The sequence below is a fragment of the Bos javanicus genome, chromosome 5 (assembly GCF_032452875.1).
Source record: "Bos javanicus breed banteng chromosome 5, ARS-OSU_banteng_1.0, whole genome shotgun sequence".
Lineage (NCBI taxonomy): Eukaryota > Metazoa > Chordata > Mammalia > Artiodactyla > Bovidae > Bos > Bos javanicus.
Genome location: NC_083872.1, coordinates 101,748,074 through 101,766,702, shown reverse-complemented (window position 1 = coordinate 101,766,702; position 18,629 = coordinate 101,748,074). Strand labels below are relative to the sequence as shown.

The window sequence follows — 18,629 nt, the reverse complement described above, 5'->3', positions numbered from 1 at the left end:
GCACCACAACTTTTGAGCCCATGCTCTAGGGCCCATGCTCTGCAACAAAAGAAGCCACTGCAATGAGAAGCTCTCACACCAAAACTAGAGAGTAGACCCCACTGGCTACAACTAGAGAAAAGCCCACACAGCAACGAAGACCCAGTGCAGCCAAAAATAAATTAAACATATATATATATATTAAATAATAATAATATTAAATATATATATTAAATAATAATAATATTAAACAAATATATATATATAAAATAACTAGTTCTACAATATTTAGCCGTACTGTCTAACTTTTGATTTTCTCATTTGGGCTGAAAGTCTAGAATTATATTTTTTGTGTGTGTGTCTTTTATTTTTTAACTTTTAAAATTTTTATTTTTAATACGATTTTGAAAGGTTACTTTCCATTTACAGTTATTACAGAATATTGGTAATATTCCTCATGTTGTATAATGCATCCTTGAACTTATACCGGGCAGTTCGTACCTCCCACTCCCACACCCCTATAGTGCCCCTCCCTACTCCCCTAGAGTTACAGTGTTTTTGTTTGTAGAGCCCTTAAAGAAGATCAAATTTATTGCTGTGATTTTATGGGGGAAAAAGTGAGGCCCAATTGGTTAATGCTTTATGACATCTCAGATCATTCATGTCTTATTTTTAAAATGTCCATGTTTTTAAGGGAGAAGTCAATTCTGATTCCATGTTGAAAACTGTTTCTTTGACTTTAACCCTTGTTTTTGCCGTTTTTGTTATTATAAGTATACATAATGGGCTGTCTCAGAGAATTCTGCACCTTTGCCTGACTGTTAAGCTAAAGTGCCTTTGTTCATAACCTGTCCACCTGTAAATGGCAGGAAGAAAAAAGTTAACACTTCCCCCTGCTTGAGGCTTGCCACTGTAGGAGACATTTGCAAGATATTAAATGGTCTTTTTACTTTGCTTCCTCACCTTTCCACATCTCTGATCCATAAAATAACCGGGCATCCAGACCCCAAGAGAATGGGTATTTTGAGATGTTTGTCTGCTTGGTCAGCTGACTTTCTGAATAAAGTCATATTCCTTGTCTCTTGATTTACTGATCTCTTCAGCGGTAAGCAGAGCGAAGACTGGACTTGGTAACACGTGCTTTGTTATGTATCATAAAGTGAAAGTGAAGTCGCTCAGTCATGTCCGACTCTTTGCGACCCCATGGACTGTAGCCTACCAGGCTCCTCCGTCCATGGGATTTTCCAGGCAAGAGTACTGGAGTGGGTTGCCATTTCCTTCTGCAGAGGATCTTCCCAACCCAGGGGTCGAACCCGCGTCTCCTGCTTTGCAGGCAGACGCTTTTACCTTTTGAGACACCAGGGAAGTCATGTATCATAAAAGACTGAGTGAATTGTCTAAGCTTACAAGGTCATTGGAGGAGCCTTACTAACTCATATCCCCCATTTCTGATCCTGTTGCTTTTTCTGCTATATGAGGTGCCTACACACTCAATTATTGCTTTCTTTCCCTTGATCAAATGCAACTTTAATAAATAATAACGACAGAAATATTTAATGTCTATGTGCTGGAGAAGACTCTTGAGAGTCCCTTGGACTGCAAGGAGATCAAACCAGTCAATCCTAAAGGAAATCCACCCTGAGTATTCACCCCACGTCCGAGGTCAGGGGCAGCGGCCGAGAGTGCCAGACTGCAACGGCGCAGGAACGGCCGAGAGGAGCTACCCTGCGTCCGAGGTCGGGGAGGGGGGGGTGGCCGAGAGGAGATTCCCAATGTCCGAGGTCAGGGGCGGCGACGAGAGGAGTTACCCCACATCTGAGGTCAGGGGCGGCGGCCGGGAGGAGCAACCCCACGCCGGAGGCCAGGGGCGGTGACCGGGAGGACCAACCCCACGTCCAAGGAGCCGTGGCTGGACGGGCGCAGGAGGGCCTAGAGGAGCTATCCCACGCTGAAGGTCAGGAAGGGCGGTGGTGAGGAGATACCCCTCGTCCAAGGTAAGGAGCAATGGCTGCGCTTTGTTGGAGCAGCCGTGAAGAGATACCCTACACCCAAGGTAAGAGAAACCCAAGTAAGACAGTAGGTGTTGCAAGAGGGCATCAGAGGGAAGACACACTGAAACCATACTCACAGAAAACTAGTCAATTTAATCACACTACGCCCACAGCCTTGTCTAACTCATTGAAACTAAGCCATGCCCGTGGGGCAACCCAAGATGGGCGGGTCATGGTGGAGAGATCTGACAGAATGTGGTCCACTGGAGAAGGGAATGGCAAACCACTTCAGCATTTGTGCCTTGAGAACCCCATGAACAGTATGAAAAGGCAAAATGATAGGATACTGAAAGAGGAACTCCCCAGGTCAGTAGGTGCCCAATAGGCTACTGGAGATCAGTGGAGAAATAACTCCAGAAAGAATGAAGGGTTGGAGCCAAAGCAAAAAGAATACCCAGCTGTGGGTGTGACTGGTGAGAGAAGCAAGGTCCGATGCTGTAAAGAGCAATATTGCATAGGAACCTGGAATGTCAGGTCCATTAATCAAGGCAAATTGCAAGTGGTCAAACAAGAGATGGCAAGAGTGAATGTCAACATTCTAGCAAGCAGTGAACTAAAATGGACTGGAATGGGTGAATTTAACTCAGATGACCATTATATCTACTACTGCGGGCAGGAATCCCTCAGAAGAAATGTAGTAGCCATCATGGTCAACAAAAGAGTCCGAAATGCAGTACTTGGATGCAATCTCAAAAACGACAGAATGATCTGTTTGTTTCCAAGATAACCATTCAATATCACAGTAATCCAAGTCTATGCCCCAACCAGTAACGCTGAAGAAGCTGAAGTTGAACAGTTCTATGAAGACCTACAAGACCTTGTAGAACTAACACCCAAAAGAGATGAGATGTCTTTTCATTATAGGGGACTGGAATGCAAAAGTAGGAAGTCAAGGAACACCTGGAGTAACAGGCAAATTTGGCCTTGGAATACGGAATGAAGCAGGGCAAAGACTAATAGAGTTTTGCCAAGAAGATGCACTGGTGATAACAAACACCCTCTTCCAACAACACAAGAGAAGACTCAACACATGGACATCATCAGACGGTCAACACCGAAATCAGATTGATTATATTCCTTGCAGCCAAAGATGGAGAAGCTCTATACAGTCAGCAAAAACAAAACCAGGAGCTGACTGTGGCTCAGACCATGAACTCCTGATTGCCAAATTCAGACTTAAATTGAAGAAAGTAGGGAAAACCACTAGACCATTCAGGTATGACCTAAATCAAATCCCTTATGATTATACAGTGGAAGTGAGAAATAGATTTAAGGGACTAGATCTGATAGATAGAGTGCCTGATGAACTATGGAATGAGGTTCGTGACACTGTACAGGAGACAGGGATCAAGACCATCCCCATGGAAAAGAAATGCAAAAAAGCAAAATGGCTGTCTGGGGAGGCCTTACAAATAGCTGTGAAAAGAAGAGAAGCGAAAAGCAAAGGAGAAAAGGAAAGATATAAACATCTGAATGCAGAGTTCCAAAGAATAGCAAGAAGAGATAAGAAAGCCTTCTTCAGCCATCAATGCAAAGAAATAGAGGAAAACAACAGAATGGGAAAGACTAGAGATCTCTTTAAGAAAATCAAAGATACCAAAGGAACATTTCATGCAAAGATGGGCTCGATAAAGGACAGAAATGGTATGGACCTAACAGAAGCAGAAGATACTAAGAAGAGATGGCAAGAATACACAGAAGAACTGTGCAAAAAAGATCTTCATGATCCAGATAATCACGATGGTGTGATCACTGACCTAGAGCCAGACATCCTGGAATGTGAAGTCAAGTGGGCCTTAGAAAGCACCACTATGAACAAAGCTAGTGGAGGTGATAGAATTCCAGTTGAGCTATTCCAAATCCTGAAAGATGATGCTGTGAAAGTGCTGCCCTCAATATGCCAGCACATTTGGAAAACTCAGCAGTGGCCACAGGACTGGAAAAGGTCAGTTTTCATTCCAATCCCAAAGAAAGGCAATGCCAAAGAATGCTCAAACTACTGCACAATTACACTCATCTCACACGCTAGTAAACTAATGCTCAAAATTCTCCAAGCCAGGCTTCAGCAATATGTGAACCATGAACTTCATGATGTTCAAGCTGGTTTTAGAAAAGGCAGAGGAACCAGAGATCAAATTGCCAACATCCGCTGGATCATCGAAAAAGCAAGAGAGTTCCAGAAAGTCATCTATTTCTGCTTTATTGACTATGCCAAAGCCTTTGACTGTGTGGATCACAATAAACTGTGGAAAATTCTGAAAGAGATGGGAATACCAGACCACCTGATTTGCCTCTTGAGAAATCTGTATGCAGGTCAGGAAGCAACAGTTAGAACTGGACATGGAACAACAGATCAGATCAGTCGCTCAGTGGTGTCCGACTCTTTGCGACCCCATGAATCGCAGCACGCCAGGCCTCCCTGTCCATCACCAACTCCCGGAGTTCACTCAGACTCATGTCCATCAAGTCAGTGATGCCATCCAACCATCTCATCCTCTGTTGTCCCCTTCTCCTCTTGCCCTCAATCCCTCCCAGCATCAGAGTCTTTTCCAATGAGTCAACTCTTCATATCAGGTGGCCAAAGTACTGGAGTTTCAGCTTTAGCATCATTCCTTCCAAAGAAATCCCAGGGCTGATCTCCTTCAGAATGGACTGGTTGGATCTCCTTGCAGTCCAAGGGACTCTCAAGAGTCTTCTCCAACACCACAGTTCAAAAGCATCAATTCTTCAGCGCTCAGCCTTCTTCACAGTCCAACTCTCACATCCATACATGACCACAGGAAAAACCATAGCCTTGACTAGACGAACATTTGTTGGCAAAGTAATGTCTCTGCTTTTGAATATGCTATCTAGGTTGGTCATAACTTTCCTTCCAAGGAGTAGGTGTCTTTTAATTTCATGGCTGCAGTCACCACCTGCAGTGATTTTGGAGCCCAGAAAAATAAAGTCTGACACTATTTCCACTGTTTCCCTATCTATTTCCCATGAAGTAATGGGACCGGATGCCATGATCTTCGTTTTCTGAATGTTGAGCTTTAAGCCAACTTTTTCACTCTCCACTTTCACCTTCATCAAGAGGCTTTTTAGTTGCTCTTCACTTTCTGCCATAAGGGTGGTGTCATCTGCATATCTGAGGTGATTGATATTTCTCCCGGCAATCTTGATTCCAGCTTGTGTTTCTTCTAGTCCAGCGTTTCTCATGATGTACTCTGCATATAAGTTAAATAAACAGGGTGCCAATATACAGCCTTGACGAACTCCTTTTCCTATTTGGAACCAGTCTGTTGTTCCATGTCCAGTTCTAACTGTTGTTTCCTGACCTGCATACAAATTTCTAAAGAGGCAAATCAGTTGGTCTGGTATTCCCATCTCTTTCAGAATTTTCCACAGTTTATTGTGATCCACACAGTCAAAGGCTTTGGCATACTCAATAAAGCAGAAATAGATGTCTTTCTGGAACTCTCTTGCTTTTTCGATGGCAATTTGATCTCTGGTTCCTCTGCCTTTTCCAGCTTGAACATCTGGAAGTTCACGGTTCATGTATTGCTGAAGCCTGGCTTGGAGAATTTTGAGCATTACTTTACTAGCGTGTGAGATGAGTGTAATTGTGCGGTAGTTTGAGCATTCTTTGGCATTGCCTTTCTTTGGGATTGGAATGAAAACTGACCTTTTCCAGTCCTGTGGCCACTGCTGAGTTTTCCACATTTGCTGGCATATTGAGGGCAGCACTTTCACAGCATCATCTTTCAGGATTTGGAATAGCTCAACTGGAATTCTATCACCTCCACTAGCTTTGTTCATAGTGGTGCTTTCTAAGGCCCACTTGACTTCACATTCCAGGATGTCTGGCTCTAGGTCAGTGATCACACCATCGTGATTATCTAGGTCGTGAAGATCTTTTTTGTACAGTTCTTCTGTGTATTCTTGCCATCTCTTCTTAATATCTTCTGCTTCTGTTAGGTCCATACCATTTCTGTCCTTTATCGAGCCCATCTTTGCATGAAATGTTCCTTTGGTATCTCTGATTTTCTTAAAGAGATCTCTAGTCTTTCCCATTCTGTTGTTTTCCTCTATTTCTTTGCATTGATGGCTGAAGAAGGCTTTCTTATCTCTTCTTGCTATTCTTTGGAACTCTGCATTCAGATGTTTATATCTTTCCTTTTCTCCTTTGCTTTTCGCTTCTCTTTTTTTCACAACTACTTGTAAGGCCCAGACAGCCATTTTGCTTTTTTGCATTTCTTTTCCATGGGGATGGTCTTGATCCCTATCTCCTGTACAATGTCACAAACCTCATTCCATAGTTCATCAGGCACTCTATCAGATCTAGTCCCTTAAATCTATTTCTCACTTCCACTGTATAATCATAAGACTGGTTCCAAATAGGAAAAGACTGGTTCCAAATAGGAAAAGGAGTGCGTCAAGGCTGTATATTGGCACCCTGTTTTTTAACTTATATGCAGAGTACCTCATGAGAAACGCTGGACTGGAAGAAACACAAGCTGGAATCAAGATTGCCGGGAGAAATATCAATCACCTCAGATATGCAGATGACACCACCCTTATGGCAGAAAGTGAAGAGCAACTAAAAAGCCTCTTGATGAAGGTGAAAGTGGAGAGTGAAAAAGTTGGCTTAAAGCTCAACATTCAGAAAATGAAAATCATGGCATCCGGTCCCATTACTTCATGGGAAAGAGATGGGGAAACAGTGGAAACAGTGTCAGACTTTATTTTTCTGGGTTCCAAAATCACTGCAGATGGTGACTGCAGCCATGAAATTAAAAGACACTTACTCCTTGGAAGAGAAGTTATGACCAACCTAGATAGCATATTCAAAAGCAGAGACATTACTTTGCCAACAAATGTTCGTCTAGTCAAGGCTATGGTTTTTCCTGTGGTCATGTATGGATGTGAGAGTTGGACTGTGAAGAAGGCTGAGTGCTAAAGAATTGATGCTTTTGAACTGTGGTGTTGGAGAAGACTCTTGAGAGTCCCTTGGACTACAAGGAGATCCAACCAGGCCATTCTGAAGGAGATCAGCCCTGGGATTTCTTTGGAAGGAATGATGCTAAAGCTGAAACTCCAGTACTTTGGCCACCTCATGTGAAGAGTTGACTCATTGGAAAAGACTCTGATGCTGGGAGGGATTGGGGGCAAGAGGAGAAGGGGACAACAGAGGATGAGATGGCTGGATGGCATCACTGACTCAATGGACGTGAGTCTGAGTGAACTCCGGGAGTTGGTGATGGACAGGGAGGCCTGGCGTGCTGGAATTCATGGGGTCACAAAGAGTCGGACACGACTGAGCGACTGATCTGATCTGATCTGACTGATGTTGAAGCTGAAATTTGGCCACTTGATGCAAAGAGCTGACTTATTGGAAAAGACCCTGATGCTGGAAAAGATTGATGCAGGAGGAGTAAGGGGCAACAGAGGATGAGATGGTTGGATGGCATCACCACTCAATGGACATGAGTTTGAGCAAACTCCAGAAGATATTGAAGGACAGACTAGCCTGGGGTGTTGCAGTCCAGAGGGTTGCACCGAGTCAGACAGGACTTGGTAACTAAACAACAACAACAAATTAATGTCAACTTGCTTTTTCTTTTTTGAAAAGCACTCGTTATCATTTAATGAATTTCGCAGCATGTGGCTTCCAGCCACCAGGACACAAGCCCCACCTACACCCTTAATCTTTTCCTCAGCTCTTCTGCTGAAGAATTTGACCTTTACAATGACAGGCTGCTTTGGGAGTTTTCCCTTCCCCAGAACTTTGTAGTAACCCAACAATGCCACGTTAATGATAGAAGGAGTTCAAGTCTTGTTCTTGGCAGCATTCACCCATGTCTGCTCACTGACCTAGGTCCACAGTTTATCAAGATTGGCAGTTGGGCAGAAACTCTGGTTCCTCTTAAGTGGTAATCTCTCAGATCAACTTTCCCAAAGTAACCTGGGTGATATTTGTTGACGTTGATGCCGTGGTGATGCATGGCACCAACATTACCTTGCCCTCCCGGGTGTTTCCAGTGTTTGCCAGTGTGGCCGTGGCTGTGGCTCATGGGGCCCTGTCTTCCTTAGTCAGGGTGGCATGTTGGCAACCTCGACGAAAGAGCGTGTCACCTTGCTTTTATGGAGTGCTTACCATTTGTCAGACATCCTGAGCTTGGCATATGCATTATCTCTTCAGATCCCATCAGCAACTCAGCAACGAATGCTTTATTCTCACTTCACAGTTGAATGATTTGCCCGTGATCACACAACTGGTAAGTGGTGGAACCGAATTTTAAATGAGTTGGTCTGATTCTTTCTTTCCTTTTTTTTTTTGGCTATGCTGGGTCTTCATTATGGCAATCAGGCTTCTCTAGTTGTGGCACATGGGCTTAGTTGGCCGTGGCATGTGGGATCTTAGTTCCCCAACCAGGGATTGAATCCATGTCCCCTGCATTGCAAAGTGGGTTCTTTACCACTGGATCACTAGGGAAGTCCCCAGTTAGTCTGATTTCTAACTTTAAATCAGAAAAGTTAAATGGAGAGAATCAAAGTGCAGCCTCCATTTATTGTTGAAAACAGGTGGGGTTTGTAGACTAAATGCACTTCCCTGGTGGCTCAGATGGTAAAGCGTTTGCCTACAATGTGGGAGACCCGGGTTCAATCCCTGAGTGGGGAAGATCCTCTGGAGAAGGAAATGGCAACCCACTCCAGTACTCTTGCCTGGAAAATCCCATGGACGGAGGAGCCTGGTAGGATACAGTCCATGGGGTTGCAAAGAGTCGGACACAACTGAGTGACTTCACACATTCACATACAGGGTGCAAGTAGGAGTAGGAGAAATGGGAATGGAGAAGATGTGGCTATCCAGAAGAGCAAGACCTTTGGAAATAGCACCAATTCATTCATTCATTTTTTTGTTTTTAAATTGCACAGATACCTATTGAATGTCTGCTACGTGGCAGACACTTTCCTTGGCAGTGGAGAAACCTTGAGGGAAAGACACACCACTGATCCTTGCCCTCTGTAGGTTATATTCTATTAGCTTAGAATAATATTCTAGAAATGGAATTGCTGATCAATAAGGACATAGAGTCCTTCTTGGACATATTGTTGACCAAAAGGACATATGACAATAAGGACATATAGTATAGCACAGGGAACTAAACTCAATATTTTATAATAACCTATAAGGGAGAATAACTTGAAAAAGAAATTAGTTTGATATTATATAATTCAAACTGAATCACTTTGATATACACCTGATATACAACATTGTACATCAGCCACGAAGGTATGCTCAGTCATGTCCAACTCTTTGTAACCCCATGGACTGTAGCCCTACAGGCTCATCTGTCCATGGAATTTTCCAGGCAAAAATACTGGAGTGGGTTGCCATTTCCTCCTCCAGACATCAACTATTTATCAATTTTAAAAAATAAAAATAATTTTCCAAAAGATTGAAATGGAATTACTAATCAAAGGATATGACTATTTTTTATTTTTAAAAAATAAAAGTGGTAAAATGCATATAACAAAATTTTATCATTTTAATCATTCATAAGTATGCAGTTCAGTGGCATGAAGTACACTCATTAAGTATATTCACATTGTCATCGATTTCTGGAACTGTTTCCATCTTGCAGAAGAGAAACTTTATCCCCATTAAACTCCCTATTCCCTATTCTTAGCATTTAGAATGAAAGATACTTAAATAAAAAGATATGATTCACAACCCTCAAGGAATGTGTTATCTGGGAGGGATGTAGGCAAAACACAGTGAAATGCATGGTGATAAGTATTCTCATGGATGCCCACTCAAGACTCATGGGAGAAAGAGGAAGTATCCAGACCTGTTTTGGTGAGTCAAGGAAGTCTTCGCAGTGGAAGTGACCTTTGACCTTGGTCTGTGCAAAGGCTCTAAGATGAAATAAGCTCATAGGAGAAATAAAAATACATCAGTATCATTAAAGCATTAACACTGAAGATGCTGAGTATTAGGAAATGAAACTGGCTAAGGAGATGGGTACCAAACCAAGAAAGTCCTTAAATGTCAAACTAAGGAGTTTAGATTTTATCCTATAAATGGTGAGAAATTATTATATATTAGAAACAACATTTTGTTTTTCCTTTGGGAAAGCAAGCTCTTAAAACAGAATCTTGGAGGGCACAAACAAAACCTTGTGTGCACCAGGACCCAGAAGAAAGGGGCAGTGATCCCCAAGAGAATGAGCCAGACTTGCCTCTGAGTGTCCAGGAGCCTCTGGTCGGGGCATGGGTGGACAGTGGTCTGCTGTGGGGTCAGGGGCACTGAATACAATGGTCCCGGCCTAAGTCCTTTTGAAGGAGGTTCTTCAAATAGGTGGTATTTAAAAATATGTGGGAGAGAAACTGACCAAATTCAGAGAGCCTCATGTTAAAGGGTTTGAGTTTATGAATGGTTACAATTTAGGGCAATGATTGTGTGACCCCAAATCATTCATGACTCTAGAAAACTACCCCCTTTCCTACCACTCTCAAATAATTTAAAAGGTTCAAATGATAAATTTACATAAAACAGTTGCTTATTGCTTATAGAAATGAAAGGCAATGAAAAAATATATATATATTCTTTCCATCTACTGCAATAATAAAATTTATCAAGATAAAAAATAGGTGGTATAAAATAATGTAAAATGATAATGTCTCTGTTTTCAAAAAGCTTGAAAGTTATTTTCTCTACAGACAAGCTGATTCTTCTGTAGCATCTGAAAAGACTTACAGTTGTTAGGCCAAAACAAAAAACCCAAACAGAAATTGATTTATGCTGCCTTGTTTAAGCTACTCAATAACCTCCATGCCTTTCCACATGTAATTCTTTCAGCCCCGAATGTCTACTAAGCTTTGCAGTTGTTTTTTTTTTCCGATGTGAATACTTTGTGTGCGCTGCCCTGGTGAAGCGCAGGGAAGAATCCGCCTGCCAATGCAGGACACGTGGGTTCGATCCCTGGGTCAGGAAGATCCCGTGGAGAAGGAAATGGCAACCCACTTCAGTATTCTTGTCTGGAGAATCCCATGGACAGAGGAGCCTGGAGGGCTGCAGTCCTTGGGGTCACAGAGTCGGACGAAGAGCGACTGAGTGCATGCATATTTGTCTAATTAGACTATGAATGACAAGACCTTGAGCTACTAATACATTTCCAGCACTCATCTCAGCGCCTTGCACATAATAGACGCTTAGTAAATGTTTGTTAAATTAGTAAATCTCCTTTCTACTCTGTCTACTGCTGACAAATTTCAGATGGTTGTGGAGTTAGCTCCATGCATGGGTAATCTCTTGTGAATTTTTTTTCTGGAACAGTAGAACTAGGAAAGAGGGGGAAAAAAAATTCTGTTCTTTTGTATCCAATTGCCTTTGAGAGCTGGGAAGAGAGCAGTTCACACCTGATTATCATACGTCAGATAAATCAGCAGCACCTGAATTGCTGGGCAGCTCAGCGCTTAGAGCTCTCTGCGGCTTCACCTCAGCCATGCTTCCTTCCCTAGCAGCCTTGACTCTCTGCCTCCTGTTCACTCTGGCCTTTGGCCAGACACTCCAATTCCATGAACATGTCTTTCTCCGATTTCTGGGCTTAGACAAAGTGCCTTCACCCAAGAAATTCCAACCTGTGCCTTCCATCTTGAAGAGAATTTTCCAGGCTCAAGAGGAAGCAGCCAGCACCGGCATCTCCAAAGACTTGTGCTACGTGAAGGAGCTGGGTGTCCGTGGGAATATCCTCCGGCTTCTCCCAGATCAAGGTGAGGACTTTGGAGTGTTTCCTAGAGGAGAATCTGGGGTGAAGAAAGGAATAAAGGGGGAGTAACAATGACTCAGATGGTGAAGAATCCACCTGCAAGGCAGGAGACCTGGGTTCCATCCCTGGGTTGGGAAGATCCCCTGGAGGAGGGCATGGCAACTCTCTTCAGTATTCTTGCCTGGAGAATTCCCCACGGACCGATGAACCTGGAGGGCTACGGTCCATGGGGTCGTAAAGGGTTGGACACGACTGAACGACTAAGCACAGCACAACAATGACCCAGGGGTTTGTGGAAGGCCATGTGCTGGCATTTTACCTGTTCTACCTAATTTAATCCCAGCCACCGTCCTGAGAGGAAAGCAGGTGTTCTTAACAAGTTTTTAACAATGAGGAAATTGAGGCTCAGACAGGAGATAACTTGTAACCTATTCAAGATCATACAGCTAGTGTGTGAACAAAGCCAGGAGTCGAAATGTTTTATTTTGTTTTGTTTTCTGAATCAACAGCTTTTCGCTACAGTTTAGATAGTGGGGAGGAGGTGGGAGGGAGGGTGGAATTAGGGCTCGGTCTCCCCCTCTTGAGCCCACACTTTACACATCCCGGTGCCTTTGAGCTCAGTGTGTCTGTAAATTTTGCTTCCCCCTCCTCACCTCCCCGATCCTTTGGATGGGTAGAAAAGGCTATTCTGGATTTGTAACTGCAGAGGGATAATATATGCCGCTGTCATACCTTTTGGTACAAGGATCTGAGTAAGTGCCATTCAGTAATTTGTGAAACAGCCCACCCACCAAAAATTACCCAGATCAAGTGTTAAAAGTTGATTCTCCAGTCTAGTTCCTGCTCCCACCTGATTCTTATTCAAAGTCGGAGATGAGTGTTGTAATCTGCATTTCTATATAGACTCCCAGGTGGTTGAGATGCAGAATTGAGAGCTCCAGTTGGTTAGTTTTACAGCAACTGGAAATAAGATTTCTGTTCAAGAGGCATTTATTGGATATTTAACTAAATGCCAGGAAATCTGTAACACATGAAGATACAGAGACCAAAGTCTGCCCTTTAAGAGTTTATAGGAAGAGAAAAAAAAGTTTATAGAAAAAACATCAACAGATGACTTCCATATGTCCTGCTAAGTGTCTCATTAGAGGCTCATGGCCTGGGGGTGGAGTTTCAGGGATGAATTCTGGAGAGTTTTAAGAGGTGAGGGGAACTAGCTTAAAGGATTTTCCAAGGAGAGAGTAGGAAATAGCTGAGGCTGCTGCCTTCCCTTCCCCGTGGGAAAAAAATAATTTTTGTGATGATCAAAATTTTATCTAATGATATAGGAAAAGGACAAAATCTTGTAATCACTCCTCCCTAACCCTCCCCCCTCGGAGAAGGCAACAGCACCCCACTCCAGTACTCTTGCCTGGAGGGTTCCATGGATGGAGGAGCCTGGTGGGCTGCAGTCCATGGGGTCGCTAGAAGTCAGACATGACTGAGCGACTTCACTTTCACTTTGCACTTTCATGCATTAGAGAAGGAAATGGCAACCCACTCCGCTGTTCTTGCCTGGAGAATCCCAGGGACGGAGGAGTTGCTGGGCTGCTGTCTATGGGGTCACACAGAGTCGGATACAACTGAAGCGACTTAGCAGCAGCAGCAGCAGCAGCAGCAACCCTTCCCCTGGAGAAAACCATTAATAGTTGTATATTTTTCCAGACTTTTCTTCTTTACATTTATAATATAAACTTGTAATATTTTTATAAATGGAATCATGCTATACATTCTTCCAATATTATGAACATTTTGTACAAGTAAGAGCAAATAGTGAACTTATCCCTATTTTAATGGTTACATGATACTACATTGTATAGACATAATGCTACAATTTATGTAACTGGTGCCCTGCTGATGAATATAAACATATGTAGTGTAGCTTTGTATCTATTGTGTACATGTGTGCACTTTTAGTTTTATTTCCATAGGATCATTTCTTAGAGGATTGTTGTATCAAAGAGTAGGCACATGTATACTTTTTTTTTACATTTCTACTTTTAATATACAGCAAATAGCCTCTAAAATTTATACTCCACAATGAGTGTATGAGAATTCTCACTTACTCTGATAGTAATCTCTTTAAAAATAGAAACTTATTGAGGTATAATGTACATTCACAAGTGTGAGTGAATTGTAGGAAACAGCTCAGTGAATTTTTGCAGAATAACTAGCACCCAGATCAAGAAATAGTACATGAACAGCACCCCAGAGGCTCCTTCATGCCCCCTTCTGGTTAATCACTGCTTCTCTACAGGGGTAATTTCTCTTCTGACATCTAACATCAATCACATACTAGTTTTGTCCTTTATTAACTTCCTGTCAGTGAAATTGTGAAATGTGTCCTTTCTCACGTCTGGCTTCTTTCACTCTACATTTGTGAGATTTATCCACAGTGTATGTATTTGTAGTTCTTTCTCATTGCTGTATAGGACTTTATTCTGTTGGTGTGTGGCAGTGTTCTTCATGCTACACCGGGGGGTCATTAGGTAACAACACTCTTTCAGCATTTAACTTTTGTTAATCTGGTAGCAAAACAAGATCTTGCTCTTTTAATTTCTGTTTCTTTAATAAGGCGAAATGGTGCATTTTCAAATGAATAATGAATCATTTATTTGATTATTTATTTAAAAGTTAGAATATAGTCTCTTTTTCTTCCAGCTTTATTGAGATATAACTGACATGCAGTGCTGTGTAAGTCTAAGGTATACAGCACAATGGTTTAATATATATATGTGTGTGTGTATATATATACACACACACATATACATACACATCACAAATGATGATCGCAGTCAGTCCTATAAAGGAATTCCCTGACAGTATCCAGCGTTTAATGAACTTTGCATTTTCACAGTTGTGGCCTGGGTTTTGATATCTGGCCAGGGAACAAAGATCCTGCAAGCTGCAGAGTGCTGTCAGAGAATAAATAAGTTTAGTGAACATCTATCATCTCATTAGATACAAAGTTAATGACATAGAAAACAATTTTTTCCCTTGTGATAAAAACTCTTAGGATTTACTTACTCTCTTAACTTTCATATATAACATACAGCAATATTGATTATATTTATCTGTTTATCTCAATGTGAATCATTCAATTTTATTTTCCAAATAATTGCCTATTTACATATTATGACCTTTTTCCTGTTTAGGATTCTTTTCCTTAATGATTTGTGAGGCCTCTTAATCATTCATAAAAGCTGTTTATAATTGAAAGTATTCTTGGTTGTCCTTTCTGCTTTTAATTTTGTTAGTGAAAAAATTTCATTAATGGTGTCTCTTTGAATACAGTTTTTTATATTCATGTTTTCAAATCTGTTCCTCTTTTCCTCTCTAGCTTTTAGTTATTTTTTTTTTAATCATACCTAAGGCATCACCGACTCGATGGACATGAGTTTGGGTAAACTCCGGGAGTTGGTGATGGACAGGGAGGCCTGGTGTGCTGCGATTCATGGGGTCGCAAAGAGTCAGACACGACTGAGAGACTGAACTAACTAACTAAGGAATGTGATTTAGTGATATGAGTAAAAAGTGAGACTAGTATATTAGGATTCGAACTATGAACAGGAGAGATCAACTGTGTAGAGAGGATGAGAAGGATAAGCTCTGTGAAAACTTCCTGAATTTGCTAGTTAGTCAACGTTCAAGACAGATGTTTATTTCAGTGGAGTAGTAACAGTAAGAGAGTTGGAAAATAGGGACTTCCCTGGTGGTCCAGTGGTTAAGCCTCCAAGCTTCCACTGTAGGGGTCATGGGTTCAATCCCTGGTCAGGGAGATCCCACATGCCAAGTGGTGTGGTCAAAAAAAGAAAGAAAGCAACAGAAGACTATATGGTAAAAGGAAGAGATAGAAAATATAGGCTTTTTTTTTTTTTAAAGAAGATAGTTAACAAAACGAAACAGAGAGGGGACATTTTTGGTGATCCAGTGGCTATGACTCCACGTTCCCAGTGCAGGGGGCCCAGATTCAATCCCTGGTCAGGGAAATGGATCCTACATGCCACAAAAGTGGTATGTATTCAGGTATTCAAAAGTACAAGACTAGAGGTTATTGGCACTGAAAGTGTCAGGACATTGTACTTCCACTGATGGGATCCAGGTTTGATCCCTGGTCAAGGAACTAAGATCCTGCAAGATGAGCTGTGCGGGCCAAAAAAAAAAAAGAATTATCTAAGGATAAAACATAAGGGAACACCAGATAGCCAGTATTGGTGGGATGACAGGTGTTTGTTTTGAAGTCCTTCTTGACAGCATAGGACGTTCTTTGTGCCATGGGTTCCTTTGGCAGTTCTGTTGAAGCCAGTGAACCTTTTATCAGAATAATTGATTCTATACTGCTGTTGCTAAGTCGCTTCAGTCGTGTCCGGGCCGACTCTGTGCGACCCCATAGACGGCAGCCCACCAGGCTCCACCATCCCTGGGATTCTCCAGGCAAGAACACTGGAGTGGGTTGCCATTTCTTTCTCCAATGCATGAAAGTGCAACGTGAAAGTGAAGTCACTCAGTTGTGTCTGACTCTTAGCAACCCCATGGACTGCAACCTACCAGGCTCCTCCATCCATGGGATTTTCCAGGCAAGAGTACTGGAGTGGGTTGCCATTGCATTCTCTGAATTGTTTCTATGCCTAAAGTTAAATATTTAGAATTTTAAAAGAAGTCAATTAAATATGGAAATACATTTATAGAAATATTATAAAAATAAATGTGTGTATATTAATATAAATGATGCTTTTGTGCAACAAGTAACAAGGTCTAGAGAAGGGACTATACCATCAATTCAGAGTAGTTCAGGCATAAATGTTACTTTGAAATGTTTGCAACAACTTAATATATGAACATACCTATGATTTTTATTGGTAACAGTGTCATAGGCTCTTAGAATATTATTAAGATTTGTTGCCTATGTTCATAATTGAAAGAAATGATAAATTTCACTTAGAGTTTACTGAAGATAAAGATGTGATTCTTTTTCCCATCTAAGATGATAGACCTTCTAAGTCCTATTCAGGATCCCTTGGGGACCTGCAGTTATGAAGACAAGAATGTCTGGTCATAGATAAGGAGTAAAAGAAACAAATCCTCCCAATGGAGGGTTTGAGTATAACTGAGATTTCTCATCCTCTTTTTATTTGCTGTTTTATTTTATTTTTCTGGCCACACCCCATGACTTCTGGGATCTTAGTTCCTCAACCAGGGATTGAACCCATACCTCCTGCAGTGGAAGTGTGGAGTCCTTACCACTGGAATGCCAGGGAAGTCCTCCCTGCCCTTGTTTTGTGTGTGTGGATATACATATACCGTTTGACATTGATATGATCACACAGGTTGGGGTGAAGTGAAAAATCTCATGGTGACTCTCACATCTTTCGTTCCCATCTAGGTTCCTTCCTTTACTCCGAGAGCCTTTCGCACGCCTCCTGCCTACAGAAGCTCCTGTCCTTTAACCTGTCTGCCATCGGGGATGAGGAGCAGTTGACAATGGCCCAGCTGGGCCTGGACTTGGGGCCCAACACTTACTATAACCTGGGACCAGAGCTGGAACTGTCTCTGTCCCTGGTTCAAACGGAGCCCCATGTCATAGACCAGGCCACCCCGAAGATGGGTAAAATGTTTACACTGCAGTCAGTACCGTGGCCTCAAGGTGTCCTTCACTTCAACCTGCTGGATGTGGCTAAGAGGAATAATGACCCCCACAAGAATTTAGGTCTGTTTCTAGAGATAGTGGTCAAAGGAGGCAGAGCCTTGGGGGAGAATTTTCAGCTCGAGGGCACCTGCGCCAGACTGAGACGTTCTCTTCACACTTCACTGCTGGTGGTCACCCTCCACCCTGAGCAGTGCCGATCTCCCTCCCGCAAGAGGAGGGCAGCCGTCTCTACCTCGAAGGCTTCTTGCAAGAGCCTCTGCCATCGCCACCAGCTGTTCATCAACTTCCGGGATCTGGGTTGGCACAAGTGGATCATCGCCCCCAAGGGTTTCATGGCCAATTACTGCCACGGAGAGTGTCCTTTCTCACTGACCATCTCCCTCAACAGCTCCAACTATGCTTTCATGCAAGCGCTGATGCACGCCGTCGACCCGGAGGTTCCCCAGGCTGTCTGCATCCCCACCAAGCTGTCCCCCATCTCCATGCTCTACCAGGACAATGATGACAACGTCATTCTACGGCATTATGAAGACATGATAGTTGATGAGTGTGGGTGTGGGTAGACTGGCAGCAGTAGACTAGAAGGGGTGCTCTCGGGGTAAATGCTCTAATAATAAAACTACCTGGTTTATGACCTTTGGATCTGAATTGTCAGTATGTTTATGCTTACAGTTTATCATCATTATCCACGATTAATGATGTCCCCTGGTTATACACACACACACACACACACACACACACACACACACGGTCTTAATGAACTTAATTTCTGCATCATGCACCTGAGGGTATATTAGAGTCTAGATAGAAGGTATATTGATAGCCTATTATGGGCAGGTACTGTTCTATGCATTAACTTATAAATACATGTCACTGCTCTTTGAGGTAAGCATTATTGTTTATGTTTCATAGATAAAGCAGCTGAGATTTAGAGCAGCTAAATATCCAGTTTTTCTAGAGGCATCAACTTTGGGAGTTCCCCAGAAGTCCAGTGGTTAGGACTCCAGGTTTTCACTGCCACTGTCTGGGTTCAAGTCCCTGTTCAGGGAACTAAGATCCTATGAGCCTTCAGACTTGAATGAGGGAGCCTGATTAGCATAAGCAAAAGTCATAAAAGTTCACCTGTGAACCATTTATCATTATGTGAGTTTATAGTAA

General features: G+C 42.4%; 1 protein-coding gene across 1 annotated transcript; it reads left to right on the top strand.

Moving 5' to 3' along the window:
- Positions 1-11,402: 11,402 nt before the first annotated feature.
- Positions 11,403-18,105, top strand: GDF3 (growth differentiation factor 3). The gene is made up of 2 exons (XM_061417986.1): positions 11,403-11,792; positions 17,208-18,105. The coding sequence occupies exons 1-2, from the start codon at positions 11,525-11,527 to the stop codon at positions 18,032-18,034; spliced, it is 1,095 nt and encodes a 364-aa protein (XP_061273970.1). The 5' UTR covers positions 11,403-11,524; the 3' UTR covers positions 18,035-18,105.
- Positions 18,106-18,629: the final 524 nt, after the last annotated feature.

Bases quoted from the DNA above. Each gene is read 5' to 3' on its own strand.
- GDF3 (XM_061417986.1), top strand. From the start codon at position 11,525: ATGCTTCCTTCCCTAGCAGCCTTGACTCTCTGCCTCCTGTTCACTCTG. The intron at 11,793-17,207 runs GTGAGGACTTTG...GTTCCCATCTAG, and splicing joins CCGGCTTCTCCCAGATCAAG to GTTCCTTCCTTTACTCCGAG.